The sequence below is a fragment of the Phalaenopsis equestris genome, unplaced genomic scaffold (genome assembly GCF_001263595.1).
Source record: "Phalaenopsis equestris unplaced genomic scaffold, ASM126359v1 Scaffold000517, whole genome shotgun sequence".
NCBI classification, from domain to species: Eukaryota; Viridiplantae; Streptophyta; class Magnoliopsida; order Asparagales; family Orchidaceae; genus Phalaenopsis; species Phalaenopsis equestris.
In genome coordinates this window covers 681723-702183 of record NW_018164957.1, presented here as the reverse complement: position 1 = coordinate 702183, position 20461 = coordinate 681723, and the positions used below count along the sequence as shown (strand labels likewise).

Genomic DNA, 20461 nt, shown 5'->3' with positions numbered 1-20461 from the left:
CGAATATATATATATATATGTGTGTGTGTGTCTTAACCTGACTCATTGGTTTTACGGCCTTTGGTGTAAGTTCCTTTGGTCGGGAGTTTGATTCCTGCATAGGATCAAATTGCACATCTTTTTGGAAGGGGGGTCCGCTATATATATATATAATCTCCGTAAAATAAATAAAAGAAAATTTACTTACATATCACTCAATCCCTATGTATTCACATAATAAAGCCTAAAAAAATTTAATTCTTTTACTTACATGCCCCGTTATTTATGTATAAAAATATATATTTTTCTATTTAAATTTAAAAGGGCAGCATTTTTGTTGTGATATGAAAGGTCTAAATGATATAAATGCAAAAAAAACAAATTAGGTGTTAGATGTGCAAAATTAATAATCGGATACATGGTATGTATGTAAATGCTCCTTAAATTTAAATAATAGATTAATAAATGCATGATTTTTACATATTACCTCATGGGAAAAAAAGATGAATATAAAAGAGCTAATTTTTTAAAAAAAACATAAAGAATATCACGCTATAACTTTTTATTGAATGGGTGACGCTTGCAAAGTTGGTCAAAAATTATAATATCTAAATTCAATAGGTTTAGTTGGGCTATTTCGTTTTCACCGGTTTTTTTAACCTCAACCATTTAGTCTAATGTTTAATTATTTCAACAGGGTATTATGCATTTTATTTTATATTTGCTCACGCTATTTATTTATTTATTTATTGACTGGCCTGGGCAAATGTAATTATTTTTTATTTATTTAGTTATTGGTTAAAAATGGACTCGTGCAGGTGTGTTAGCCGTTGGAGACCGCACTCCGATCGCGAATCGCGATCTCCCGCGCCCGCTTCCGCCTTCATGTACCCAATCACGACGATTTGCGATCCTCGTTGGCGATCCCGCTCCGCGATCTCGCCCGCGCGAAGCTTTGCGTCTCTTCGCCAGCAACTGCTTCCGCCTCCCTTCCATTATGCAAACGTCTCCCACTCCACGTCAAGTTCGATTCACATATATTCTCGAAACTGAAGCCTCAACCACCTCTTGTTTTGCGAAACATGAACTCTCTTTCTCCGCTCCCTCTGCGCGAGTTTCTGCTAACGTTGAAGGAATGATTTCGTTCTTGCTTTGATGACAGGAAGGAAGGATTTGCGTTGATGACAGGAAGGAAGGATTTCTTGCTTGTGTTGAAGACAGGAAGAAGGAAATCTTTCTTACGGTGAAGTCAGAAAGGAGTTCTTTCTTGCGGTGAAGTCAGAAAGGAGATTTCTCCTTTGATTCTTCTTGAGACTTACGAGAAGCAGAAGAAGAAAGAAGAAGATAGTGAAGAAGAAGGTGTTTTTCTTGGTGACTTGTGGCAGAAGAGAAACAGACTTTCTCTTGTATATTTTCTTCTTCTTCGGTGTTCTTGCTCTTGAGTGAATCTTGGTGTAAAAAGGAAGAGCAACTGAAAAATCCTGTAATTGGCGTTGTGATTAAATTAGTGTACATTTCTTCAATTAGTAAAATCCTCTATAACTCCGTGGATGTAGGCAATTTGTCTAACCACGTAAATCTGTGTGTTCTTTTCTGATGTGAATTTTTCTCGTGCTATTTTTCACTTCGTGATCGATCGTTTTAAATTTCATAGATACCACAACAAAATGAAACTATATAAGGGTCCACCCTATATCTCAAGATCGGCTATTTCTCATGCAAATAATATTTCTTAGTCCTCATGGATCTGAAATTGTCAATAATTAGTATTTTTTTATTTATGTACAATTTAAGCAGTATCAGCCTCTCAGGTCGAGCTAATCAAACTCTGAGTGTAGAACAGTTTTCTACGTTCAAGAGCGCAAATGAATCTTCAGTGGTCCTGACTCAACTCTGTATATGTTAGAAATTTATGCTTCAAACTTGAGTCTCATTATAATAGAAAAGACTCCTCCACATTATTTGAATGAAGTAAGATTTATTGATAACTACTAAGAAGCAACAAATTAGACTTTGCTATATGAGGCTTTAATTTCTACTGGAGATAAAAAATTGCTAAGTGCCCATCTTTTTCGTTTATAAAACACTTGAACAGATTATTGTTGGAAGCTTTCATTGGGAATGCAGCTTGAAATAATTTTAGTGGGAGCACAAACTAATGACTGTTATGTGGAATTGGAAGAGTTAGGGGTGTTAAAGCTTTAGATATATTTACTTTTAGTTGCTAGGTGATGTGGGGGAAGATGAGGGGCTTTCTATGATGGAAGTTGGAAGTTAGTTCGTAGTGAATGAGGGTTGAAAGTTCGGAATTAAAATTTTGATCAACTCGAAAAACAAAATAGAAGAAGAAAACTTTCTTATAGCAAATATCATTCAAAATAATAAAATTTTCAAATGCTTCACTTTTTTGAAATTGAATTCTAGTTTGCTTGTGGACTTGTAAAACTATTCAAATAGCCCAATTTTTTGTCAGAGAATCCATGGCACATAATAATTGAAATTCCTAATTGAATAAATCAAGAATAAGAGGAACGAGAGAATGAATGTGAACTTGCAGTCTAAACCCATAGGAACATCAACGAAAACAATGATGACAAGATTGGCATTGGCTATAAGCTTTGACAAATTGGGTAAAACGTAAAAAAAAACAAACCCAATAGTAAAGGGAGAAGGGGCATCAGAGTTGAGGGTTTGGGTTTGGTTGGCAGGGGGAGTACAAGTTAGGGCAACAGGTGTCCGGGAAGAGATGGTCAGGTGTAAGAGTTGAACTCGAAGGCGAATAAAATTGTAAACTGAAGAAATGAAACTTTAAATTATAAATCAGAGAGAATAAAACTCAAACGCACTATTGGTAGATGCATGGGAATTACAAATTTGAGAGAGAGAAAATCAAACATATTTGTTTGGAGTGGGCAAATGCCTCCAACTTGCAAACTGATGCATATGTTAGACAACTGCACAAGTGGAAATTTCTCTATTTAAAGAAAGAAAGAAAGTTCTGATGAAGGGAGAAGGTTCAAATTCGTTGTTGTCGAGAAAAAATGGAAAACCTAAAATTGGCTTAAGAATGCCACTTTATTAATCTCTCATGCAACAATAAAGTGGATGATCATTTACCCAATTTTAGTGGATTTTTCTATGCACAATCATTATCATTAATCTTAATTAATGATTAAATTGTTTTAATGCAGGTTGAATTCTCTTTAGACCATCCAAACAAATAGAATTTTATCAAATTTTTTGCCTTTCCTACATTGCTTTATTTATGGGTTGAGTTACTACTTTAGTATTAACATACCTCTAAGTATTGAGTTGGATATGAGAGGGATCTTCAAACGAGCGGGAGAAATGAAGATAATGAGTTAATGAAAATATTTTTCTAGTTGTTGGCTGCAGAGTCTTTAATATATACAATAGAAATTTATTTTTAATTGGGCTTATGAACTTTTAGTATATCATAACATTTTTTTTTAATTTTTTATGCTTTTTTTTCCCCAAAACATTTTTTGTTATGTTTATTTTTTTTGTTTTTTGCTCAAATTATTTTTCACACATCAACAAAATTTTGGACATATATAATATCTATCGACGCTATTTTGAGCATAATATATGTCGAATGACTTAATCTACTCTTATTCACTTGGGCCTTGTGGTGGTAGTTTACTGATCTACTTTGTGATAATAATAAATATAATTCTAAAATTATTGTCACGATTATAGATAATTTGCATCATTAAGAAGCAAAGATAATTGTGTTGAATAATTTGATATCCAATAACAAAACTATAATATTCAAATTTACAATAAATTATATTTTTTTGATTTTTTTGATTCATTTAGAATAGAGCACTTGAATTTCTTATAACTCATGCACACACCAGTATCATTTAGGGTTTGAACTCAGGATGTTATAAACGAGGATATATTATATAATTACTGGACTAAGTGAGTAGCATAAGTACATAAAATTTTTAATCGATGAAATTGAGACATAAGCACAACATTTACCGTCCATAAATTTGCTTAGGCCCATCATAAGACCTTTTAATGTTCTAATTTTAAGTTTACATAGCATTCTCCTTATAAGTTTGATTATGTAATTTATATGGAGAATTCCTTATAAAGAAAAAGACATTTTGAATTTGAACGAGTTTACATACTTTTATTCAACTTCTCTTATGGCGTTTAAAAATTCAGAAATTTATTATCTCAGAGGAGAAAATATTCTGTTTAGACACCGCAAGTCCGGATGACCTATCACCGGTGGCAACATCGTCTTACATGTTAGCGGCGGACGACTTGGCCTCCGGTGGTTGGCCGTCCTGACGGAATATGTTTTCCTCATTTTAACTCTGAATAATCATTGAAAACTAAATAAAAAATTAAAAAAAAAATCATAAATTCCCAACATTCAATATTAAAAAAATATTACAAAACATCCAAAATCACAATTGAAAGCAGAAGTCTCCTTCATGTCCAAATTCATGAGAGCTACATAGCAACACAAAACTAACAATCTCACCAAGAAGCCCATTAAACAAAACGCACTGCCTCTATCCTAGCCCATCACCGCAAGTCCAAGCCCAATAAGCCCAACAAGAACCCCCAAATCGCCTCCCCGGAATCCGCCGACACCGGCAGCGTTTTTCCCGCCGGAAGCTCCCGGCGGCGACGGAGAGCCAGTGGTGGAACACCACCGCCAGCGTTTCCCCCGCCGGAGGCTCCCGGCGGCGACGGAGAGCCAGTGGTGGAAGGGGGCGAGTTCGAAGAACCGCCGGAAGTCGGCGAAGTACCGGAACCCGAACCGCCGGTCGAAGGGCTGCCGGGACTAGAGGCGGCGACGGTGGTGACGGCGAGCTTCATACCGCCGTCGCAGTGACCGGGAGTGCCGCAGATGAAGTAACGGGTGCCGGCTTCGGTGAGTTTGATTGTAGTACTGCCGTCGGAGTGAGACTGGATGGCGTTACCGCTGGTGCAGGAGTCGTAATCGGATTTGCTCACCTCGTCGGCGCTATGGAGCCCACCGTATTTGAACACTGTTTCATCCGGTAAAAGTGGAAATTAGTGTAATATCTAATTTTTTGCATAAAAAAAAATTGTTATTATTGCTGTACTATATAACTATGACTTTGTACGTATAATTTAATGCTAGCGATAGATTTGATGCAAGCCGATTGAATGTTATAATTAATACTATATACGTAAATATAGAGATCTATTAAATGTTTCTATATATATATTGTACCTATAACATAATGCTAGAGATATATTTGATGCAATCCGATTGAATGCTATCAATAATATTACATACGTGGAGGTGGAATCTTTTGGTTTTCTTTATTTGAGCGAGCTGTACTTTTTTTGGTAGGATATAGATCTCATTTGTAACTTCTACGATTTATGAAATATTTAGATATATAAATATAAAATTTTGTGATATATATGAATGAAAATTACATTTAATTATATGGTTTTAGCATGAATTTGATTCTGTTAGGGACTGTTTGGGGCAGTTTCAAAAGAAATTATTTTTTATAATGTTATGGTCTCTATTACATATTTATTTTATTTTTAAAAAGTTACACTGTAGCTTTCTGACATCCACGACACTTTAATAGATTAAACTGAAAAAAAAAAGTCAATCACATAAATTTTAAAAAAACAACAAGAAAGTAGTTCCACAAACATAATTATAATGACGGTCTAAAAAACAAAACAGACAAAAAAAAAGTACCAAATAGACCCAAAGGGTGTTGAAAGTGGGAGCAACACCACTTTTTTTTGTGTTAGATAGAACTGTCTTTTGCCTATTTTTCAAAAAATTATAGTGGAAAACCGTGTTTTGCGAACCGAACTAGTTAAGTGCAGTGACTGCTAGAAAGTTACCGCTGACTTAAAAAAAAATGTAATATTGACTATAATTTTTTAAATAATAGATTTTCTTCAACGACTTCACACTTAATTCTTCAACCCTTAATTTATATGGCACATAGCACAAATTAGACCGTCTAATATTTAAATGAATTAGCTTCAGCTGGTCCCCTCCATTTCAAGCTTTCAACTCCTCCAGATTAGTTTTCAATAATAGAGTCACATGCACTAATTCAGTTAATAATTGCCAGCTTTTGATGGTCTCCAGCGCAATATTGAATTATTTAATTTTAAGATATTTCATATATACGAATAATATTTTTTTAAAATAAGTATTTAATCATCCATCATTTATTTAATTGCTCATTAACACGCATCTAAATATCCACATGTTGAAGTCTTAATGAACACTCTAAAGTCGTGATGAACTCGGAATGAATTCCCGAAAGCCTAATGCTATTAATCTATCCAATCAAGAGTTTAAATAATTTTTGGAGAATTTGGATCGTCCATTGAATTGTCCAATGAACTTTGAGTTTATATATTTGTTTTCAAATTAAGTGTTTTAACGAGAGGAGTCGGACGAGTCTATGATTAAGGGTGATCAACATGAGTTGTTTGATTAAGAGGCTGAATAAGCTATTCGTCAAAGGACCAAAAAGCTCATTATCATTGAAACTATAAAAAGACCCCATCTCGACAATCCTCACTTGCTAACGTCGTATTTCATAAACGGTTACAACATATAACATTATATTGAATGCAGAGTGATAAATTTTGGCTTTTGTAGCCACAGAACTCTGCCCATCGGTAATTGTCAACCAACGCCGATTGTCCACACTAGCGGCCGACGTCAATGACATCTTTTTGCCAATCTTGTATCCTAAATATAATCTCAATGTATAATGTTGTATTGAAGACCTAAATATAATTTCCAATTTTCATAACAATCAACATACTTCGCCCCTTAATTTCGGTCACTGGCGAGCGACGACCGCGGCTTACGACCTTCGTAGGCAAAATTAGGTGGTTGTTCCCAACTCCTTTGATCTTGTGTACGTTGTAAACCAAGAATAGTTGTATGTGATGACCTTGCTCCCCAACCGTGAGAAAAATGATACGCCTTTATACTTACACATTTATAGTAAATTACTTTGATTATGCTAGACCCCGTGACTCGGTTCATCTCTGGCTTTTACCACATAAAAAATCTTACTGTTTTCTTCTATTGCCTTTTATATGATGGGTCTTTTTGTGGCACTAAAATATTAAATACTAACCCTATTATTGTGAATTTTCCGACACACAATAATAGAATTTCCGCCCTAGCGATGATTAATAGTAAGCTTTTAATGTGATTCGCATATAACTTTGAATTTAATAATTGCATACATGCGCTTGAGTAAAGATGTGAATTGATTAGTTGATATTATTATTATTATTATTATTATCAAAATAATGTTACGAATTTCCCCTCTTTAAATAAATCCTTGCATATATTTTTTAATTTAGAAATTTAAATTTAAATATTTGTTTAAATGCTAATTTTTTATCCAAACTAAAATAAATTAATGATTTTTTTTTTTCAAATAAAATAAATAAATAATAATTCCATCCATGTCATATAATTCTTGTTGTTCAGGTGATTGGGAAAAATAATCAATGACATTAATAGCTTTGATATGGTGTTAATAGCTTTGATTATATAAACAGAAGTTTTGGCAATGACATTAATAGCCTTGATATGGTGTTAATAGTCTTGATTCTATAAACAGAAGTTTTGACAATGACATTAATAGCCTTGATTCTGATGACATTAATAACCTTGATATGGTGCTAAAAATCTGCCTATTTATATCCAAATCGTCTGCCAATAGACCACAAAGCTACAAAAGTTTATAATCAACTAAAATATTTAATTAACAATAAAAATAAAATATATTAAATCATATTTAAATGATATTTTAATATAAATATAAGATTTAAATCTCACCCTAAAAATATCAAAACAATCGTAGTCAAATTAAATTTAAATTTCTAAATTAAAAAATTATATGCAAGAATTTATTTAAACAGGGGAAAATTAGTAACAAGATTTTGATGATAATAATGTTGCATTAATGAATTTTTTTAATTTAGAAATTTAAATTTAAATATTTGTTTAAATGATACTTTTTTATACAAACTAAAATACATTATTGAATTTTTTTCTTCAAATAAAATAAATAAATAATAATTCCATCCATATCATATAATTCTTGTTGATAAGGCGATTGAGTAAAGGAATCAATAACATTAATAGTCCTGAAATAGTGTTAATAGCCTTGATTTTATAAGCAAAAGTTTTGGCAATGATATTAATAGACTTAATAGGGTGTTAATAGTCTTGATTCTAATGACATTAATAACCTTGATGTGATGCTAAAAATCTGTCTATTTATATCCAAATCTTCTGCCAATAAACTACAAAGCTATAAATATTTATAATCCACTAAAATTATTAATTAACAATAAAAATAAAATATATTAAATTATATTTAAATGATATTTTAATATAAATAATAAGATTCAAATCTCACCCTAAAGCTGTCAAAACAATTCTATGTTATGGGAAAATGAAAAAAATGCAAATGGAAGCAGGGGTAAATGAGGAAATACCTAATTTATCTCCGACCTTGAAGGTCTTGTCGGAAACCCAGGTGGTGTAATCCACACCAGTTGTCCATCCCTGAGAGTCGCCGACGTTATAATCATCTGCTGAAGCCGGCTGCAACGCCGCCCCCGCCGCCATGAAAATAACCAACAGAGCTCTCATTAAACCAACCATGGCTTCCTTCACAGATTCTCTCACTTGTGGGTGAGTTGGGGAAGAAGATGCAATGGAGTGCTTTATAGGCAAAAGATAAGAGTACGGTATAATTACATACAAACCCCCCTGCAATATTGATATTTACAAATTAAACACTCGGTGATTTTTCAGGGGTTTTAGTATGAATTTTTATGTTTGGGTGAGAAATAGAGAAATGGATGAAAGAGGTGGTATATCTGTAAAGAGAAAGTTTCGGGTGGTATGTATGTAATTAGCTGTTTATATTTATCATTTGTGCAACAGGCTGCCCATGTTGGCTCTACCTACTGCTTAATGCTCTGCCTACCTAACGCATTTCGGATGTGAAATTACAAAAAATTAGTTTATATCCACGGCCAATCCGAAGCCTGTTTGGTTGAGTTTGTGGCTGACTTCATTAATTAATTAATTATAAAAAAAGTTAATTAAGTTGAGCTCAAGCTGTTATTAGCTTGAATTTATGTTTAATTAATTCATTGAGTTTAAGTAGCAGATGGATTTTTTCTTCTTTTTTTTTTTGGTGAAAATAAAAGATTTTGATGGATAATATATTGATTGAAAATAAATTTGAAGACTATTTACAAATTGAGCCCCCAACATTCATCATTTCTCAAAAAAAAAAAAAAAAATCAATTCGGAATGTTGTTATGAAATAATCTATTTTGGGAGAATTATATTTTTAAAATTTTTTAAATATTATTTAGGATGTATTTAAGGCAGCTGTAGTTATTGAAAAAATTTTACATCAATAATCCTCTTGCAAAACTGTATCAGAACTCCAATCATAATTTGTCAGATGTACGGTTCAAGCTCGTTGATTATAAGAATCTAAATAGTTTAATATCATAATTTGTCAAGTGTACGGTTCAACCTCATTGAATATAAAAATCTAAATAGCTTAATACATGACAGGACCGGACCGTACACGTGACGTAGTGTGATTAGAATTCTGATACTCTTTTGCATCAAAACTTTTAATATACTATTTTTTTTTCGTAATTATGAATAAGCACTATAAATGTTTATAGTAAATAAATAGGGAGGTTGGACAATCACAAATCACTGAATTATAAATGTTTAAATGTGTCTATATTAATATTATTCAAATAAGCAGCAGCAAATCGTGTTCCCCTTGACCGAAGATAGAAAAGCTGTGTCCCGTTTCTATGAGAAGAGTGCGCGTGGCGAAAATTTATTGGCCTGGCTTTAGCGAGTGGGGCCCGGTGGGCCCTGTGCATAGTGAATGCCCATTAATGCTTGCCTTTAGAAGATGGCGGCCCAGGCCATTAAATGACCTGTAATTTATTGAATAATCTGTTCATAAGTTTATTAAAAATAAATCTGTTGATAAGTTGTGTGTGGCTCAAATCATTGTTAATAAGCTCGCACCGTATCTAGATAGATGCAGTGTTAAAATGTTGTTCTCTACGTTTTGAAAACGCATAAGCTGCCAAAATACAGTTCACCCAAACAGGTCAGGTGCCTTTTCGAAACGCCATCGCATTAAATAAGCTGCCCAAAACAGATCCTTAATAGAAAATAAGTGAAAATAATTTTAAGAAAATAATTAAACAGAAATAAAATTACTTTTCATATATTTTTTGGTGCTCTCTTAGAAATAAAGGTGAAGAATAATAATAATTAATTAAGTCGAGCAATGCCGGCAAATATAAATTTTGCAAAGAATTGAAATTTTTTTTCGTAGGAAAAAAGAAAAGCGGTTAGAACTCTATTTAAAAATTAGGGCTATTGACATACAAACCACCCAATTCCTAAATATTTACACATTTACCATTAAAATTTTATTTTTTTACATTTATACCATTCAAAATTTTTATTTCATCAAATGGCATACCTGTAAAAATTGAAGCTTAGATGCTAGATTTTGTAAATACATTAGAATTGAGGGACATGTATGTAAATTTTCCTTTTAAAATATGCAAAATTTTCTTCCTAAATAAGTATTAAATAATGGAACATGACAAGGCTCATCATTCAGGGAAAAACTGCTTTGATACGGCCCTGGAAAACTCAATCTTTATTTAATTATTTAATTATTTCAATAATGCAAGCAACAGCCATTGATCAAACAATTAACAGAAGTCCCAAGTAAACTACCTATTCTGCAAATCTGTATAAGGAAATTATTGAGGAAAAAAAAAAAGGATTTTATCAATAAGAATTGGTGTACCTAAGCCCAACTGCAACTTTCAGAGTCATTGCATATTTATTTTCATTAAAATTTTATTGGATTTAATATTTTGAAATATTCAAAGTTAATTTTTTTATTTGGCAGTAGAAAAAAAATACAAACTCTGTTAAATTTATTCATTGCTACAGTTATTCAGGCATTAATAGTGACTAACATTTCATAATTTCTCCTAATTTAAATTGTTTTTAACGCAATATATATATATATATATATATATATATAGAATGGTCTGAGGCTATTATTCGAGCCCCTAGCCACCCTCACTACCGGGTGGCCAGAGGGGGATTCAAATCTTTGACTTGAGGGAACTTGCAACCTTCAAAAAAACAGCTCTACCAACATACCACAATTGGAAAAGTGCATTTAAGTGTAGTTGATTTAACAATTTATATGATACTAAAAGAATAATAATCAATAGAATTGGGAGGTATATATATTAATTCCATTTTTTTCTCTATAAGAAACCAAATCATCTATTAGAGTGAAGCTCGAAGCAGAGACATGAGAATCTTTTTTGATGGTCAATATGCTGAATAAGTCCGCCATTCCTCCTCCATAATGTTGAAAATCTCAACAATTCCTTCAACAATTCCTTTTACAAAACCATTTACAAAACCAAAAAAAAAAAAAGTAAAAATTTGCGTAAATGGTGGGCTTGCAATGCCTTCAGAAACTAGGAAGGTGCATGATGTGCTAGAAGGTGAAAGTTTTACTTCTCTTTCACTTTATTTACAATTTGTTTGTTTTGTTTATTAAAAAATAAAATAAATTTATAGATGTTTATGTATAATGTTTGAAAAAAATCACTTACAGGTTCCAACTGTTCATTCAGAATACAAAATAATGTTTGTTTAGGTGCGAGAGATATCAATATATATATATATATATTAAGAAAATAATGTGGATAAATAATAAATCGTTTATATTTTTTAATCTACCTCAATTTTACAAAAGCTTTCTTTTATAAATATATAAATTTATTCAAGCAAAATTTACATTTATACCACTCAAAATACATATCTAACACCTAAACTTCGGCTTTTCTATGCATGAAAATTGTGTACTTTACTCTTTAGAAGTTAGAAAACTCACATTTTGATGTGATATGAACAATATTCGTGGTATACATGTTAAAAATAATGTTAAATATATAAATACATAGGAATTCAGTGGTATATATGCAAATTCCCCCTTTTAATAATGCACGATTGTAGCTTAGTGCTGGACACGATGAATTTGGAATCACAAAACATGACCGGTTACTAAAAATCTGCACAACTAAACAGGCATTTTAGATCAATATCAAATAATAAACCTTTTTTTTTTTGTCTTTAATCGTTGAGAAAACGTTAATAAAAGCATTGTAGCCTTCAGTGATTAGTACTTTTACATTGACGGACGAAAGTGTAATGGAATAGACGTGTTAACTGCAGCACAGCTCAACCAGAACTCTGCGACTTATTCCACAACTATTTGCTTACTTTACAAGGAAACGTGAAATTTTGATTCACAGGGGAGCCAACTTTGATGACTAATATGATAGGGTTTATAGCGACTTCAAATCTGTCGTCAGAAAATCTTTCGCATATCATATACTATTTTGGAACAAAAAAAAAATGGAAGCTCCGCCGGACATCACAAATGTGGGGAGTTCCATCATTCCATGCGAAAAATTTTATGTATTTTCCTTTTACATAGATAATATATACAACCTAACTAAACATGGTTACAGGCTTACAGCTCATAACTTAAATTTTTAATTTTAAAAAATCATGTTGAAGCAATAGACTTAATGCTTGACTTCCAATATCCATGAGATGCAATCCTTGAGCAGCTGGAGTTTCTGGCGGCTCGCGATGCTCATGATCACTTTCATTTTGCTTAGGAATTCAGACGAATCTTCCACGCACCTGAACGAGCCACCGCACGAACATTGCTCGGCTAAATGCACGGCCTTAATTTGCCTGCATTTCAGGCAGACCAGATCCTGCAAATGGTAAAGTCTTTCTCTCTGCCGAACAATCTGAAGGAGGGAATTTTCCATTTGTTCGAGATCGTACGGTCGACCGCAGTGTGGTGCGGCACAATGCCAATCTCGTTCTAGGAGAGTCGGATCACGGCACAAGTCAAGGTCCCTACAGTCATTACAATAGCTGCCAAAACAGGTTTAACGATCTCAGTGAAAACAAGAATACAACCTGAAGTGAAATTTCATATCATGTCCCTGTAGTAAAAATAGAGGAAGATTTACAAGACATACCACTCAATTCTTATGTATTTACATATCTAAAACTTAAATTTTAATTTTCACATACACTGCACACCTAATCTATGGATGAAAAGTGTATGCCACCTTTTAAACGTTAAAAAAGGTGGTATTTTTTATATTTTATCAAAGATTTGGGTGGTATAAATTTATAAATCAAAGTTTAGGTGCTAGATATGTAAATGCAATTAAATGCCCCAAAAGTAAGTGGTATGTAATTAAATGCCCCAAAAGTATATTTCCAGAGACTGCTATACTGACTACTGAGGACTTCCAATAATATTAGCCTACATCAAGGGAAGAAGACATTTAAATTTTAAAGAGAAGCACACCTGCAAATTACATTTGGCAGAGTGAAAGATAGGCATGGGTCATGGAACTGTGCTTCTGGGGCAAACTCTTTCACACGAACTAATTTCAAAAGGTTCTTCCTCAATCTCTGCAAAAATACCCATAAATTTTAGAGATCAATAAAAGAAAACCAGTGCTTGAAACCATAAGGGGAATCATACCAAGATATCATGCTGAACATTCTCATCAAGTGTGAGAACAGCACAGACGTGTTTAATAAATTCCAATGCAGCATTTCCTTTGTTTGAATGAGAAGTATCAAAATGTTTGAAATCATGATTTTCCGTATTATCAACAACATTGTTCTTTGCTTTGAAGTGGTGAAGCGTATCACAAACAATCTTTAACAGTTTTTCTGAGAAATAGCAGCTAATCTGCAACGATAAGCGAAGCCGTTCAACCTTTAATCTTAAATAAGTTGAAAAACATTAAGAAAAGGATCTTAAATACCTGCTCTTTCAGATATTCGTTAACACAGGATTCAAGTGTTTCAGCAGTTGAAACAGTAATGGATTGAGTAGAAGTGGCATCCCTTTTGATGTTAGAACTTGCTATTTGCGCTTTTAAATATTTCCATGGGAGATATAAGAATTCAGAAACAATCAAAATAAAATGGTCCTGTTTTGGCCCCCCACAAAAAAAAAAAAAAGTAAATCATATTTGTAAATAAAAAACATGAATGAACACATTCAATGAAAATACAACGTTTTAATAATTTTGCAGAGCTTGATTTGATCTAATGCGGTGTTTGATATGAAGGCGTATATGAACCTGAGTCACTTTTGGCAAATAGTCTGCTATGCTCCAACTAGAAATAATATCTACTTGAGAATCACAATCCACATTTTCAGCCAAAGAATCAATGGAGGATTTTGCCTGGATCCCTCCAAAATTATGCTGTCATGTAGAACCAAAGTTTAGTAACAAAGCTGCAAATCAAGGAAAATCCTAAGCTTAACCGTCAGCCTAATTATGAAGGGAAATTTACATACGTAGCACACAAATCTTATGTATATTTCACACCTATACTTTCATATCTACACACACTGTCACGCAGACATAGACACACACAAATACATACATATATACAGCTAAACATACATACAAATATATGTAAGACTTTGCTGCTTTAAACGAATGCATGAAAATATATATTTCACTTTTAAAATTGTAATAGTGCTACTTCCATATTTCACTTTTAAAAATTGTAATAGTGCTATTTTTGAAGTGATATTAAAAATTTGAGTGCCACGTGTGTAAATATTAAATTATAGGTGCGAGATACGTAAACACATAAGAATTGTGTGTAAATGCCCCAAATATGAAGGCCAAGAAAAGCCACTATAGAATTTGGAGTGCAGGCGGAGGCAAGAAATATGAAAGGTAAATAAATCAAAAGCATAATTAGATAATGCCAGTAAGTCATCACAGACAGACGGATTTCTTTCATCAGACTAAGGGTTTGTTTGAAACCACTTTTTGTTTTGTTATTTAAAAAAAACATATTTTTTTAGTAGATTTTTTGCTTTTTTTTGTTTTAAAACATAAATTAGCTTGTTTTTACAAATACGCAAAACAACTAAATATGTTATAATGCACTAAACATGTATTTCAAGTAATAATATAAAAATACAAAAAAAAAAAAAACCCAACTGCTTTAAAATGTTAGAAACACACATAAAAAAGCAGAACAGATTGTGAGAATGGGCATGTTAAAGTAGATCATGACTTACCTGATCCATAAATAATAATGAATGCCAGAAGTGAAGTGGTTCAAGCTCAATCCACTCGAAGAGATCCCTATCATAGAAACAATGGCATGCATATAATGAAAACTAAGTTGGAAAACAATCAAACTATATTCCAAAAAGTCGTGCCACATACCTTGTTTGCAGGGTTTTGATCAGACAGTCACAATAAGCATTTGCTGCCAACATATCAACCTTTCCAGTGTCTATAATGATTTTAGAGAAATCAGCGAATATGATAGTAGCTCCTAACTTTTGAAACTCGGCCAAAAGCAGAGCAAATACTTTCTTCATGATCTGTCAAAGATGGAAATCAAAAGAAAATGTGATGAATAAAAAATTCTAGAGTTGAAAGAAAAAAAAAATTAAGAATATAAGAAATTCTCAAACATAGGAACAAAATAAATAGCTGATCATAATTAGGCAAACTTGAACAAGCATTCTTAGAGGTTCTCTAATGCTAAGAGTTTCAATTTTTACAAATCAAATCCAAGATTTCTTTTCTAAAATATTATCATATGAATCATACTGGAAGCTGCACATGTTAAAAACAATAAATTCATCTAAACAAAATATTGTCCTATTTCTACTGCTCAAACACATTTAGTACTACAAAGTACACATACCTTGTGTAGAACTCGATGAAGTGCAGGGTCATGTAGTTTTGACATGGGGCTACACATGGAGTAATCAGACAATTAAAATAAAATTACTGCACGCATATCAATTCTTCAATTCTGATACAAAGGAAGAAAGCAGAACTTCCAAAAGTTGAGTTAAAAATTACCTACAAAGCCATCGGTAAAGATGCTGCAAAATTGCATCAGCATATTCATTTCCAGACGCTACAGCATCAGAAATACATCTTTGAATTAATTGCTTAAGCACTCGAAATGCAGACGCACAAGAACTAGCTTCATCATTATCATTATCCTCATTAGAAGATAATCCGTAATTTGCATCATGTTCATATCCGAACAATGATCCACCTTCCATTTCATCGACCAGGCTACTTTTAAGTAAAGCATTTACAGCTAGGTGATGAATCTATAGAGAAAGATGCAAATTATTTAGGCAAATCCTGTTTGTGTTTGAGAAATGAAACAGTACAACAAATTGCGTCAATCAATACCTTTAATTCAACAGCCACCTTTCTATATGCTCCAGGATAAGTGAGAACCGGTTGATTGACCTACTTATATAAAGTATACAATTTATTAAACCAAAGAAAAGTGAAATAAATATAGCTGCACAGAAATGTATTTTGATCAAACTTGACTGTAAATAGTGTCAAGAAAAAAAAAACTTAAATGAACCAGAAAGTGATAAAATACAAATCTTTTTTCTTTTAGTATGATGTTTTTCCTCTTAAATAAAGTCAAAGCTCTTACTTCATCAGCAAAGCATGTATCTCCCTCATATATGCCTCCTAAATCTGGGATGCCATCATCCGATACCCAAAGTACCTATACAGTCAGAAAATAAGTTAAACAGCTCTTTTTATGAGAAGAATTATGCAATATAATTAACTAGAAATAATATCTTTTAGTTTGAAATAATCCATAAATTCAAAGACATTTCTAAATGATAAACTTAAAATAAGAATACAAGTTTGTAACCTGCTGTTGATCTCGCAATGCTCTAGAAAAAAAGACGTCAGCAGTAAATAAGAGCCAATCAGTTTCAAAATTTCCTATTGGCACCTGTTTCACCATTACACTAAAGAATTATAGAGCAATAGATGTACGGTTCAAAGTTTGAGCATCACTAATAATTAAGAGAATTTACATGTGCATATCTGGATAGTAAGATTCTTTCAGTAAACCACCGGGAGGATGCAGCGCACCGGTGCATGCCAATTTTTGCAGCCGTCACTTGCCATCCAAGAGCCTAAAAGAACAAAAAAAGTGAAGTGCTTATTGATCATGAGAAAAGGTGCATAAAAAACTTAAAAATCAGCTGAAGTAAACGCTACTAAGTACCTGATAGTTGCTGTCCTGAGTGTTACAAGGAGTACAAATGCAAGGAAAATCATCTAGTGCATGTACCGCTGACTTGATCACATAGAAATTAGGGCATTCTATGACAGCAACGGTAGGTCCAGGATGAAGAAGTCTGAAAATGGTGTTGTTTAGTAAATTTAAAAAAGGAGGTCAATCTATATCTACTATGAATGATAGTAATCAGAGTTCTCTCCAGCCACTCATTTTAAGCGGAGAACACAAATGAACTCATGCAGACCGCTGCAAAACAAGATAAATCACCAAAAAAAAAAAAAAAAAAAAATAATGCCGCATACTATCATATATGCTACATAACAAGCAATTTTAAGATACAATTAACCCCAAGACATGTCCATGAGTATTGCAACATTTGAAAATCCATACCAAGATACATTGAATGAGGTCAAGTTAACATTAAAGTTAATTTTTTCAATAGACAATTTGAAATTTTATATAAGAGAATACCAATAGATTTTGCTCTCTAAGAAGCACTCTCTCATTGCTTTGAGAATTTTCATAGATGCAAACCTCTCTCAATCACAGAGAATTATTGATCAAAGCTACTCTCCAAAATATGATGTCTTGCTCTTAATAAAAACAATTTGATCCACGCAACAACTTGCAACCGAACTTGGAAAAAAAAAATTATTTCAAATTAAAGATCTTAACTCTAGCTCAGCATGTAATGATCAGGCCTTAGATATCCAACTGTAGATCAGCACGTAAAGATCAGGCCTTAGATATCTATTGGATCATAAACCTTATCAACTCTATTTCTGTATATAAAGAATCAATTCTCAAACAATTATTGCGTTATAGACTCCATCAGCCCAACCGCAATATATAAACATGTCTAAAGTTTAGAATTCCGACTTGCTATAAAGGCAAAGTAGCTCATAGAGTTTCCTTTATCAAATAAATCTAAAAAAAAGGAGGCTTTGAAGGCCTTATGTAAATGCAATGTCAATAATTTTGGCTATTAAGGTCAAATACATGTTCTCCAATCAAATGAAACAGATTTGTAGATTGGCATGAGAAATTAACAATCATTTTTTTTTTTTTACTTTGTTGCTAGTATGTTGGCTCTGTCGACACCACTACTAGCATGTCAAATAATGGTGGGGGTACTATGGCCATGCAAACTAACAGCATGGCCTATTAAGTTTTATAATTATTGTTCTAAAATTTAAAATATCGATGAAATAAAGACCGTAGCAATTTCACTCTTAACATGTGAAGGATTAGGCTAGAATGCAAGCCCTATATTTTCTTGGTAGTATAACATTATTTTTTCATTCTAGTAAAATTTTGTTGCAGTATTATATTTATAGTGAGAAAATAAGTCACTTCCAAATTAGTGTGAGATGATCCAAAAAGTTCCAAGACATTTTCTAAGAATTTTTTTTCAAACTTTTTTTGGCATCTTTGCATAGTTTAACAAAAAAACTTATGTTCTTTTATTTTTATCTCATATTTTTTTCTTCTCTTTTGTTCTCTTTTTATTCATTTTTTTATTTAAAAATGTGATCAAATACCAAAAGCATTTATCATCCCCATGACTTGATGAAGTACGTGTGGAGTGCCACAAAGAATTTTTCACAATAGAAAATGAGTATAGCATATTTTCCACCATCACGTACATTTGATTATTTTTCTGTTATTTATATGCTTTTTGGAGCACATTTGCACATTTCTCATTAGACTCTAATGGATACGTTATTGTTCATTTGCAAATTCACATGTATGTGTTGTGACAAAGTTTTGGCAAGTACTCAAAATGTTTGTGGTTTTTTTTTTTTTTTTTTTTTTTTTTTTTTTGTCCAAAAGTCCATGGTGTACATCCTTCGAAATTTGAGTTGCGCCTTAAGTTAACTCTGGTATCAGAGCTAGCCCAATCCTAGACCTAACGTAGGGTTCTCTAACATCCGCCCCCACCCAATCCACCTAAAATATTTTTTCTTCTTCTTTCTCTTCTTTTCATCTTTCATTTTTTCTTTCTCTTCTTGTATTCTCCTTCCATCCCCCATCTCTTTCCCGAAACCTTTCTGAACACGCCTCCACGTCGATATGTGCTGGACCCAACCCGGGAAGAAATACGACGACAAATTTGTCGCTTACAACAACGATTGACTGAAATGGATGATGGGACTCAAGGAAACATTACTTTTGACCGTGACATCGAGAGTCGAAGAGGACACCACGACGAAGACCTAAATCTATTTCCTTGCGATGATGTCAGGGATGATGAATATCGCCCACGCCGCTTTGGCATTCATCGATGATTACATTGTAAATATGGAAACGGATTCAATATTTAAACGTCGTATTCACCCTAATGGTCACGAAATTAGGATTAGCCACACAAAAACATCCGCGATCCTACTCTCTCACGTGACTCAAAAAAGGATACGAGATTCACGTCGATTAAATCCTGTTAGTCAAATTCTCCATCGATGATCAACTCCAAGAGCTAGTTTGGTGTGATGTAGTCCCAGTGGACGCATGTCACATTCTTCTGGCGAGACCATGACAATTCGACCTAAAAATGCAGCGCAACGGCTTCAGGAACATCAACACATTCAAGAAGAATGGAAAACACATCATGTTATTGTATGTAAAAGATGCGAGGCTACCGTCGACGCTAAAGACGTGTTAATATCATGGGCACTTTCTTGCAATCAATTTGCAACTCGTCGATAGCACTAGCTCTGGTCCTCCTAGAAGGTACTAACAAGATAATAAGATAGTTACACAACTTAAACCACTCCAACATAATTTCCAAGACGTCAAAACCGACAATCTCCCAGACAAATTACCTTCACTATGGGACATTCAACGTATCATCGACGTCATACCAAGGCCGGTCCTACCAAATAGACCCGCCTAACGATTGCAACCGACAGAGTATGAGGAACTCCAACGTTAGGTGTAGGATCTTGTTAAGAGAAGATTAGTAAGAGAAGCACCAGCCCAGGTGTTGTTTCCACCCTCATAGTACCCAAGAAAGATAACTCCTTATGGATGTATATTAAAAGTCATGTCATTAAAAAAATTACAATCAAATATCGCTTTCCTAGACCATGATTCGACTATCTTTTAAATCAGTTATACAAGACCACTGTCTTCTCAAAAATTGACCTACCGAGCGGATATTATCAGATTAGAATGCGATCGGAAGAAGAA

At 33.1% G+C, this 20461-nt stretch overlaps 2 protein-coding genes across 2 annotated transcripts in view; both read right to left on the bottom strand.

Moving 5' to 3' along the window:
• Positions 1-4382: 4382 nt before the first annotated feature.
• Positions 4383-8700, bottom strand: LOC110028634 (blue copper protein-like). Its single transcript, XM_020730564.1, has 3 exons — positions 8509-8700; positions 4727-5015; positions 4383-4664 (listed from the first exon to the last, which is right to left on the bottom strand). The coding sequence occupies exons 1-3, from the start codon at positions 8675-8677 to the stop codon at positions 4538-4540; spliced, it is 585 nt and encodes a 194-aa protein (XP_020586223.1). The 5' UTR covers positions 8678-8700; the 3' UTR covers positions 4383-4537.
• Positions 8701-12245: 3545 nt separating this feature from the next.
• The window catches only part of LOC110028602 (DNA polymerase epsilon catalytic subunit A-like), a 92762-nt gene continuing 84546 nt past the window's right edge, over positions 12246-20461 (bottom strand). The window contains 14 exon segments of the mRNA XM_020730516.1: positions 12246-13063; positions 13509-13615; positions 13689-13901; positions 13978-14145; positions 14299-14424; positions 15261-15327; positions 15412-15572; positions 15902-15950; positions 16063-16322; positions 16408-16467; positions 16667-16741; positions 16895-16978; positions 17064-17165; positions 17258-17390. Coding sequence (XP_020586175.1) covers positions 12700-13063; positions 13509-13615; positions 13689-13901; positions 13978-14145; positions 14299-14424; positions 15261-15327; positions 15412-15572; positions 15902-15950; positions 16063-16322; positions 16408-16467; positions 16667-16741; positions 16895-16978; positions 17064-17165; positions 17258-17390 — 1969 coding nt within the window. The 3' untranslated portion in view covers positions 12246-12699.

Bases quoted from the DNA above. Each gene is read 5' to 3' on its own strand.
- LOC110028634 (XM_020730564.1), bottom strand. From the start codon at position 8,677: ATGGTTGGTTTAATGAGAGCTCTGTTGGTTATTTTCATGGCGGCGGGG. The intron at 5,016-8,508 runs GTATTTCCTCAT...CGGATGAAACAG, and splicing joins CAAGGTCGGAGATAAATTAG to TGTTCAAATACGGTGGGCTC. The intron at 4,665-4,726 runs CACTGGCTCTCC...GTGGTGTTCCAC, and splicing joins TCGAACTCGCCCCCTTCCAC to CACTGGCTCTCCGTCGCCGC.